This window comes from Barbus barbus (genome assembly GCF_936440315.1).
Source record: "Barbus barbus genome assembly, chromosome: 30".
Lineage (NCBI taxonomy): Eukaryota > Metazoa > Chordata > Actinopteri > Cypriniformes > Cyprinidae > Barbus > Barbus barbus.
In genome coordinates, this window is record NC_136758.1 from 26,250,822 (window position 1) to 26,261,917 (window position 11,096).

An 11,096-nucleotide genomic window follows, 5' to 3' on the forward strand; every position below is an offset into this window, starting at 1 on the left:
TCTCACAGGAGACTGATGGCAATGCTTTGCATTGGAGGACTGATATAAACATCAAATAAATGGAACTGAAACGAGAATTTGAAGTTCTGCTGTCACATTGAGAGAAGACAAATAAACATATTGTGTGTCATATTTTCACATATTTATTGTTTCTGACTTAATTATTAATTGCCGTTTAAAAATGCATGTTTGTATTTATATACAAAGTATGATTATAGAAAGTAGCTCAACAACAGCGTTGGAAAGATACACAATGCTGAAAATACACAGTCTTTCAACTGTGAAACATTTTTGGTTACAGATGTTCTGCTTTGCCAGAGAAAACATTATCATAATGTGACGAATTGCTTGTGCTCCTCAGCTGTAAGTTGCTAAATGTGTGAATGTACATTTTGGAGCCAAAACAGAGATGATTTCTAGTTTATATGAAACTCTCTTAAAGTTCATTTACTGGAAGCACAATATCTACAACATAGAACATAAACATGAGTAATCTTGATAAATGAAAACATTTGGTCCATATATTATTACTTTCAAATGCATTAGTCATATTTAATTACTTACTCTGTAAGTGATAAAAATTTCAGTTATTTATCATTAAAAATACAAATATTACAGTATCAGATATTTCCTTAAAGGGACCATGGATGTGACCACAATTAACCTTCATGGAAAAGAACAGCTTGGACATTCTCTTAGGAAACGTTTTTGTTACACACACACACACACACACACACACACACACGCATGTTGGGTTTCCATGTTTTATGGGGACATCCCATAGGCGTAATGGTTTTTATACTGTACAATCTGTATGTGCTATTGCCCTACACCAACCCTACACCTAAACTTAGCCCTCACAGGAAACATGCTGCATTTTTAGATTTTCAAAAAACTTTATGCTGTATGATTTATAAGCTTGTTTCCTCATGGGGACCAAAAAATGTCCCCAAAAGATTAAGATTTACTGGTATTACTATCCTTGTGGGGACATTTGGTCCCCAGGACGTGATGAATACCAGGTGCACACACACACACACACACACACACACAAAAGTCATAATTCAATATGAGGGTGAGTAAATTACTAACAAAACAGGGGTAGGCCTAGTGTTTCCACTAAAATGACTTGAAAGGCTGAAGCCAATTAAAATTAATGTGAGCAAAATTATATATACACAACAGTTTTCCAACCGCTTAATTGGCTGGTACAGCTGTTGAGACTACATTTGCAAGTGATTAAAAGAAACCTTCTTTAACCATCCTTCAAATTGATGCCATTTAAAACCACGCATACAATATATGTGCTGCATCAGCCTTCTAGAAATCACTAGAAAATCTTTTCATGAGCTAAAAACCTTATTTAGGTTTTCAATAACCCTCATATTCATGTTTCTTTTTTAATGTAAACAGTAAAAATATTTGCACTACAAACCAGTATATTTATAATTAAGAGAATACATTAAAATAATTTGATAATAAATACCAATTTGTTATATCAAGCAGCATAAGCTAAGACACCAGAAGGCATGCACATTCAGGTTTAAATGGCCACATCTGCTAACAAAATAAGGTGGATATATTAAGGTTTCAAACACCCATGAAAATATTTCATATGTTTGGGGTCTCTGAAACATACAGAAATGCATTTAAACATTCTAAGGATGCTGATACACGAGGCAACTTTTTCAGCATGGGCACTTTCCCATTGAGAATGGGTAACAAATTTTTATCTGGATACTTTACATCGGTCGTGGGCTCTGTGTCTCACCTGGTTGCCCATTGATAGCAATAATGCCCAAAGTTGCGCCGTGTATCATCAGCCTAAGATTCGAACGCATTTACCAACTGTTTTCACTCAAACTGACCCAAAATTAAACAATTTAAAACTGACATCTAATATAAGCTATTTAGAAAAATGTCTAAAAGTAAAAATTAGAAAGCAATGCAGTTGGTTAGGAAATACATTTTTCTGTCATTTCTTTCTTGCCCTGACATGTTTGGCTATACTACTTGTAGAAAATGTTTGGTTCTCAATAAAAGGAATTTTAAAAATCCTGTAAATTGCATGCCTATGTGAACTGAAGAATACTGGATTTTAACTAGGTCAGATGAACACATTTACAGAAAATGGAAGTAAATGAGGTTGATTTAAAATAAACTGTCATTATTCCCTCACATATGGCACTGGAGACTTTGGGAACCCCGAAATACAGAACAGAGAGAATTTGCAATAGGTAGTAAAGACCGTTCACCAACAGATTCGCACGTAAAGCATGCATACTGTGGTTAATAGACTGTTTACTGACACGAGCTCCCTAAGAGCAGGGTTGCAAGCATCCAATTTGCGCAAACGCAGGCGAGGAGCAGCATAGCGTGGTGGTGGTGATGCTCTCTGCATGCCGCATGTCTTGCGTCGCATAGCGCACACACACAGACGGAAGCGGGATCGTGTCAGCTGGAATCACCTTTACACGTTATTTGGCGTTCAGTAAACGCGACGAATCCGACGAATTTGGGTTCGACACACGCGAAACCGGACGGCTTGCGAGCACCAGCACATTTCCATCAGTCTCTAACGCGTTACTTGAAGGTAAGAGGCGATGCATGCGTGCATATGCAGCTGTCGCAGTCATGTGTGTTTCTTTTTTTTTTGTCTTTTGCCATTTAATGCAGAGAAACGATCTAACAGGCGTCAATGGTGATGAATGGGTGAACGTGTGAATGAATGAGTGAATGAGAATACATGGCCTGATTTGAGCACTTTGCGCAGGTTAAGGGTGTATTAGGTTTTAATTAAAACATTTGACAATTGCTCACTGGTTGCTTGTTACTGCCTATTTGCTCAGAGACGAACCTTTGGTATTGTGTAATGAATTTGAGAGATGCACTGATGCTTCTCAGCCTCACTTGAGAGATTTCTGATGTGATTTGAGCAAAAGGGACTGCGTCTTTTCTCCGCGGGCTCTGGCGGAACGGTCCAAATTCACACTGGTGCATCAATAAAAACACGTGAAAATGCCCGAGTAGGCTCGGTATAAGTAAACGATGTTCTACCCATATTCTGTCACACCACAAGGCTCGTGATGTATAAACGGCATCTAAAGCAAGCGCACAGATGGTGACACGATGCTCTTCAACGCGTCTCCTCCGTTAAAGATCACGGATCGTTATTCTGCATCGCTTCCCAGTGGTTTCCCTCTCAAGGTCATTCGTTCAGCCATTGGTGCTTGAAAAAGCCTCAGCACTATTACATAAGAGTGACTATCAGGTCGTGGGTAATAATTCCCGACTGTCTTTAATTAAAGCCGCATTCTTATCAAATGTGTTCGAGGCTGCTCTGTTTTTCACGCTCACATTTGATTTGATGCAGGAGAGGCTGCCAGCAGACAGACGCTCCACATGAAAATAAGCTCCTCTCCAACCCCTCCCCGTTTGTAGCCTATTTTACCTGATGCCCATTTACACATAAACTCTTGTGACTTTGATCTATTTCGAGAAGCACAACATCACAGCCAGGACGAGCTGATCACACTGGACATCATTGTGTTCATCGTTTTACAACTAGTAGCCTACTTTGTGTGCATTATATTGTGGAGATAATTGTAAATATACATTTGCGTTCATATTTTAAATCATTTAATACACTCTAAAAACAACCAATTTCAATAACTTCAATTTCATATTTCAAAGTAAGCAAATATCTGCCCGCAGTTGCAAGAAAGCTCTTACGTTGAGAAAATCTTAAATGACAATACACTTTTTGTAATGATAATACATTTTTTTTTTTTTTTTTTTATAAAACTGTTTCTTGCAATTGGGTCCTGGCCTTATTGGCTAATAAAGTAAGGTATCATTTAAAAAAAATATATTGTTAAATGTGTATATATATCTAAAATCTTTGGACATCACACATTTTCTAATAATTTGAGTGATTTAAAATAAATAAATAAATAATACAAATATTACCGGTATATACAGTGCCCTCCAAAAGTATTGGAACAGTAAAGACACAATTGCTCTGTTGGCTGTGGAGTCAAGATATTTACAAATATGATTAAAAGATGAATATGAGACAAAACTACAGAATGTCGCATTTTATTATTGGGTAATTCAACACATGTTTTACCAGCTAAGAAGTTCAGCACTTTTAGAGTTTGATCCCTCTATCTGATGTGAGCATAAGTATTGGAGCAGTTGCCTCACAGGTCTTTCTAAGTGATCAGCTGTGTCCTGTTGCATTAATTCTTCAGATATTAAAAGCAGGGAATGTATCGTATCAGTTATATCCATTACTTCTGCATTCTGAATCCTGCAATCGATGATGACACACACAAACCAGGATGAAGATGAGGGAGCTGACTTTGAGAGAAAAGCAAGCAATTTGCATGCTAAAAGAAAAGAGGAAGTCAGTTAGAGCTCTAGCAAAAACAAAGGGCATGGAGAAATCAAGAGTTTGGAAACCACCAGCAACCAACAACTACCTGATCGGCTGAGAAAACAACAGTAGTTGATGACAGACAAATCATAAAAGCTGTGAAAATGAACCCTAAAAGACGTGTCTGTAAAATCATCAACAACTTCCAGAAAGCTGGGGTGATGCTCTGACAATCTACTGTCCTCAGGAGACTTTGGCACAGAATTACAGATGCTACACAGCAAGATGCAAACCTCTGACCAGCACCAAAAATAGAAAGACAAGATTAGAGTTTGCAAAAAAGCACAAAGGTGAGCCAGAAGAGTTTTGGAACTGTGTTTATGGACCGATGAGACAAAGATGAACCTTTATCTAAGTGATGGGAAAGAAAAAGTGTGTAGAAAAAAGGGAACTGCAATGATCCCAAGCATACAGCCTCATCTGTAAAGCATGGTGGAGGTGGTGTCATGGCATGGGCATGCATGGCTGTCTCTGGAACAGGCCCTCTCAACTTTACTGGTGACTTAATGTATGATGACAGTAGCAGAATGAATTTGGAAGGGTACAAAACCATCTTGCCTACCAATATTCAAGAAAATGCCACCAGATTCATTGGGAAGTGCTTCATATTGCATCAGGACAATGACCCAAAACACCCTGCCAGTTCAGTCAAGGAATTTATAAGAGCAAAGAAATGGAAAGTCTTAGATTGTCCAAGTCAATCTCCAGATTTAAATCCGATTGAACATGAATTTCAGCAGCTGAAGAGGAGAGTAAAGGCAGAAACTCCCCAAAACAAGCAACAATTGGAATCGGCTGCATTAAAGGCTGGGAAAAGTATTTCAAAGGATGAGAGCAAGAGTCTGGTGATGTCTATGGGTCACAGACTCACTGCTGTGATTGTGTGCAAGGGATCTGCAACTAAATAATAGCTTTTAATCTTTTATATCTGCCTTATGTTCAACTGTCCCAATACTTATGCTCACATCAATGAGTGGGATGAACTCTAAAAGTGCTGTTCTTTTTATCTGGTAAAACATGTATGTGTTGAAATGGCTAATAATAAAATGTGGCATTCTGTAGTTTTGTCTCATTTGAATCATATTTGCTAATGTCACAGCCAACAGAGCAATTTTGTCTTTACTTTTCCAATACTTATGGAGGGCACTGTATATAACCATTATTTCAGCAAATTTGTGTACTCTAAAAAAAATGGTGTAGAAACAAATTTCACAAATAATTACAAATAAACACATGTACACACTACAATAAATGTAGAATTCTGAAGTAGAAAAATTTAAATAGTATTTTATTGTAAAATGAACTCCAATAATCTTCATTTGCAACTTTGAAAAATATTTTTATTTGCTATTATTAAATTGTATTATGTATACAGCATATCAGCCAACCTCCTCCTTTGATACCTAGAGGTTTACAAATACACAGTTTTTAATGGCACATTTAATGCTTATATACAAATGATCAGCACTGGCTTTTAAAATGTGACCAACTAATCAAAAAAATATTATTTTGTGACAGTTTATGTTGTTGCTCTATTTTGATATCAGTGTCTATAGATGGATTAAAATTCAACTCGGATTCTCATTTCAGGGGAAGAGCAGCTGTCAGAAAATAACTGTAAACGTGCCATTCATTAACAGTTTTGATCTATACCCGCATCTCTTATTAGATACCTGGGAGAACATTCTATTTTATTTCTTTCTTTCTCCATAACACCATATTATTTCTTTCTTCCTCATGTAGTAATCATGGGAAAACAGAACAGCAAACTGACCCCTGAGGTGATGGAGGACCTTGTGAAGAACACAGAGTTTAATGAACATGAGCTCAAGCAATGGTACAAGGGCTTCCTGAAAGACTGTCCCAGCGGTCGACTAAACCTGGATGAGTTCCAGCAGCTCTATGTTAAGGTGAGAATCTACAGGTTTTAACGCAATTCAAAGATCACTATTACTAGAGCTCCTACTTCAGGCTTTTACTAAATTTTAAAGGGATAGTTCACCCAAAAATGAATTTTCTGTCATAATTTTCCCTCATGTTGTTCCAAACCAGTTTGACTTTCTTCTGTTGAACAAAAAATATATATATTTATAGATATCTCTGCTTTGAGGATTATTGTGAGTAACCATTCAACCTTTGAAAAAATATAGATTTAATAAAAAAAGGTCAGGAAAAAGGAGAAGAGAGCTAAAAAAGAAAAATGAAAGAAAAAAAGAAATTGGGGCCTGTAAAAGCCAGTAACTTTGGAGGATTATTGAAATTAACCATGCAAAAATATAGATTTAATAAAAAAATATGGGCCTGTCAAAAAAAAAAATGCTGAAATAATATGAAATTGTACTTTGTTTTGAAAAATTGAACTGGGTTTATTAAAAATGTCAGGAAAAAGACGACAACGTTGAAAAAAACTAGAGCCAGAAAAAAACAAAAAAACACATGGCAATGATTCAGAACACCAAGCAGTGAATATTAAATTCTACTTCAAAGATTATTGAAAATAACCATGCAAGTTTTGAAAAATGTAGATGGATTTAATAAAAAGGTCAGAAAAGGAGAAGAGTGCTACAAAAAAGAAAGTATGTGTCATAGTATGTTTAACGTAGGACAGTAAGGACACATTTTACTGGAGCGAAGCACAAACTACAGTCAAAGCATCCGTCTGTGAAATTTTATTCATAGAACGACTGTGACGCTGTGAGGACCTCAGTGAAAACACGCTGTTAGATGTACTTGTACCCACTGCGCAGTGCCCACTTATTTTTAATGAATTGCCGAGGAATGAACCTGAAGCAAAGAACAGAACCTGCTGTGGCTGCTGTAGAAAATTCACATGAAAATCAATAAGCGTTCACAAATCCCTCGCTGTCATTATTTACTGACGTTCGTGTCAATCCAGAGCTGTATGTGGGCAGACGTTTAGAAGAACTTTTAAATAGAACAGTGATCACGTCTACTAAGGTCCAAAAAGGACAGAAAAGCACATAGTTGAGCAGCATGTGATATACAGTATTTCAAGTCATCTACAGCCAGATGTGAGCCGATATTCACTAATAATCTTGGACTGCGGCAGAGAGGAAGATTTTTAGTGAACAAAACTAAAGTCAAGACTCTTGTGCACTTCACAAGACTTTCAGCTTTAAACTTTAATATTTAGTTAAAGTTTGAGACCATTGTTATTATTTAAAGCAAAATATCATTTTTTCCTGCAGTTCTTCCCTTACGGTGACGCGTCGAAGTTTGCGCAGCATGCATTCAGGACCTTTGATAAGAATAGCGACGGTACTATCGACTTCAGAGAGTTCATCTGCGCCCTGTCCATCACGTCACGGGGAAGCTTCGAGCAGAAGCTCAACTGGGCCTTCAACATGTACGACCTGGACGGAGATGGCAAGATCACTCGAGTGGAGATGCTGGAGATTATAGAGGTACAGAAAACCGGTTTATTTGCATGAAATGCATGCCAGTGGATAAATCTGTTTAAATGTGCACTTTCCACAAATAGGGTACAAAACGGAGCCTGAATATCCAAAAACAAAAGGCACCAGGAGGTCAAACTAAAAATTATATCAATAAAAAAAAATTATTTAGCAATTTGTTTGTAATATCTGCAACCAAAATTTTGTCTATATGTAAAGATTTTGATATTTGAGCAATAAATGATTAAATAAAATGAAAGAGTAGCATAAGTAAAAAGGTTGAAGATTCATCCTAAATTAGTGCTTTTATTTCCAAAAGGGGAAACACTATATATAAATATAAAGTAATAAACAAATAATATATACAATTAATAAAAATATGTCAGAATGAGTAACAAGGTTGGAGATTAATTATAATTAAATTTTTATTCTAAACTATTATGACTTAATTTCAACTTGAAGTAAACAATTTGTATTAAAGATGAATCCAATTTATTTTCTAATCATTTTATATAACCAAAATTTAGGATGTCTGAACAAATACCATGTGATTTTGATATTTGAGCAATAAATATAAGGTAATAAATAAATACAATAAATGAAAATAAATGTCAGAATGAGCAACAAGGTTGAAGATTTATCCTAAAATAGTGCTTTTATTTTCAATAGATTGAAGAAAACTATTTATATGATCATATCTAATAGTTTTCATAACAAAATAAAATGCCTTTTTCTTTACAATTTTAAGTGAGGTTTGTGGTTTTTGCTGCCAAAAATTAATGCATGCCAGAACAGAGACCCCGAGATTTTAATATTTGAGAAAAAACAGAATGACTAACAAGGTTGGAGATTAATCCATAATTAGTGTGTTTATTTCCAATAAATGTGAGAATTTATTTGAAATCGAATAGTCCTCATAACAGAAAAGGTTACTAATGCTTTTTTTTTTTTTTTTACTTATTTTCTATTCATTTTATTTTAGGCCACTTCTGAACAGAGACACTGAGATTTTGATATTTGAGAAAAAAGAGATTAATCTTTAATCATTGGAGATTCATCCTCAATTAGTGTGTTTATTTCCAATTAATGTGAGCATTTATTTGAAATCTAATAGTTCTCATAACAGAAAAGCTTACTAATGCTATAAAGACTTATTTTCTATTCATTTTATTTTAGGACACTTCTGTACAGGGACACTGCAATTTTGATATTAGAGCATTAAGTATGAAATAATAAATAAATACATGCCAGAATGAGTAGCAAGGTTGCAGATTCATCCTTATTTAGTTTAATATGTACTAATTGTTTAAAGGTGAAGTGTGTGATGTTTGCACCACTAGCTGAATTGCGATCTGTATATTTGAGTGACTCGACGGGCCTGGACGTGATTTGCTCGGTGATGCTAGTGGCACAGAATTCACACACTTCAACTTCATTTAAAATGAGCATGTATCATATTTATGGAAAGTGCTAAAGCTTAAACTGAAAAGAAAAAAAATTAGAAGGACATTTCAGCACAAATACTGGCCATCTCTGCGCCTCTTCATGTCTTTTCTCCTCTTTGTGCGAAGGCTATTTATAAAATGGTGGGCACGGTGATAATGATGAAGATGAACGAGGACGGTCTGACACCAGAGCAGAGAGTGGATCGGATCTTCAGCAAGATGGATAAAAACAACGATGACCAGATCTCACTAGATGAGTTCAAAGAAGCCGCCAAGAGCGACCCGTCCATCGTACTGCTCTTGCAGTGCGACATGCAGAAGTGAGGCTGCGCATGCTAGCATGCTCCGGACTGAACGAGTTATCCGTTTCCACTCTCATTTCCACAAGAGTAACATGTTTGGACTACTTTTAAACAAACTTTCTTCTTGTGATCGAACAACTAGCATGCATGAGAACGTTAACTGCTAAAGAGTTTAGAGTATATCCGTTTAATTTCCAACATGCAACAATGTGAGACGTGTAAATCGATTTGTTTTCACGCATCCATCGTCAGTGAAGTGCTCCGCCGTATTCATTTCTAGCCGCAATACTTCCGATCACACGCCGCACTACCGCCGTACTTCACGCAGTAGTTTGGGAACCGAAGCGCGTCACACTAAATGTTACGATGAAATCAGTCTGTCGAACTTCAATACTCGAAATTAAGGAGGGCGGAGAGGTTTGTGCAGCCCTCCTTCCAAACGTGCTTGTACTTGAGAATATAAATGTGTTATTTGCATGCATGTCCTAAGTGTAAAAATCTACTCTCTCTTCATTTCGGCAACCTTGACAAATAATACAAGGGAGGCCTTATATAAATGATAGTATCAATAACAATGCTAATGTGTGAGATTTACATTCGTTCCTCATCTATCCATTAGATGTCCTCCCTCGGGTGCATGTTTCCTCTTAAAGACGTACCATGTGTGTGGTAAAAGCTTTCTGTAAGGCACACGTCCAGCCCCGCCTCCGTCATGATTTGCATCTGCCATTGGCTTCTGCTGGTTTCATCCTAATTTGCACCGACACGAGGACCTAATAACCTGTATAACCAGTCTAAAACCAATGTTTCTTTTCCTTGACGTTAAAAGATCACTGCTGGCATCGTTCTTATTGCGTTATGCTCTTTTTTTTCCCTTTGCGCACATGCATGATTCGTTTTAGTAATAATACAGAAAGGGCAATATAACATTTTAAGCAAATTTTCCCTAGAGGGCGTTTAGTAATGGATCCGCTTCCCCTGATTTTACGACAAAACCTTATCCTAAATGGGTTTGGTACACGTTTACTGTGCTGCATTTTTATTCAACCGTTTTTTGTAAAACAGTATTTCTACTCCAGCACCCATGGTTTTTAGCTGCATCCCTCAGGAGCAACTTTTCAATTACTTCCAATACCCTCGTTATGTTATTTTGTATCCTCCGTATGTTATGTTCTCCTGAGACTTTAAAAATATGGCATTCCAGATCTCCTACGTTCACATCTTGTGACATTCAGGATGGTGTCAGTCCCTTTGGCGGAGAACAAGACACATCTTTGTAAAATGCAACTGCCCAATAAATAGTGTATATGTTTGCCCTGTAAATATTTGTACCTACTACGGTAAAGCCAAATTGTGTAATATGAGGTTTGTGTTTTATTTGTGGCATGTCTTCAACTCGGTATGTAACAGTTGCACTGATGACATTGTGATTAAAATCAATAAATTATCTATGGGTTGTTTTCAGAACGCAGGTGCTTGGTCGTGTGTGAGCACA

At 36.6% G+C, this 11,096-nt stretch overlaps 1 protein-coding gene across 2 annotated transcripts; it reads left to right on the top strand.

Moving 5' to 3' along the window:
* Nucleotides 1-2,347: 2,347 nt before the first annotated feature.
* LOC306850285 (visinin-like protein 1) lies at nucleotides 2,348-11,066 on the top strand. 2 transcript variants are annotated; one of them, XM_079385838.1, is made up of 4 exons: nucleotides 2,348-2,593; nucleotides 6,182-6,348; nucleotides 7,648-7,863; nucleotides 9,426-11,066. In XM_079385838.1, exons 2-4 carry the CDS (start codon nucleotides 6,187-6,189, stop codon nucleotides 9,621-9,623), a joined length of 576 nt encoding a protein of 191 aa, XP_079241964.1. In that variant the 5' UTR covers nucleotides 2,348-2,593; nucleotides 6,182-6,186; the 3' UTR covers nucleotides 9,624-11,066. The 2 variants fall into 2 exon arrangements, with proteins under 2 accessions (XP_079241964.1, XP_079241963.1); XM_079385837.1 differs by lacking the exon at nucleotides 2,348-2,593 and having other exon boundaries at nucleotides 6,035-6,348.
* Nucleotides 11,067-11,096: the final 30 nt, after the last annotated feature.

What these genes read in the sequence shown, in the direction of transcription:
- LOC306850285 (XM_079385838.1), top strand. Translation starts at nt 6,187, where the DNA reads ATGGGAAAACAGAACAGCAAACTGACCCCTGAGGTGATGGAGGACCTT. An exon ending in TCCAGCAGCTCTATGTTAAG is followed by an intron (nt 6,349 to 7,647) that starts GTGAGAATCTAC and finishes TTTTTCCTGCAG; the next exon opens with TTCTTCCCTTACGGTGACGC. An exon ending in AGATGCTGGAGATTATAGAG is followed by an intron (nt 7,864 to 9,425) that starts GTACAGAAAACC and finishes CTTTGTGCGAAG; the next exon opens with GCTATTTATAAAATGGTGGG.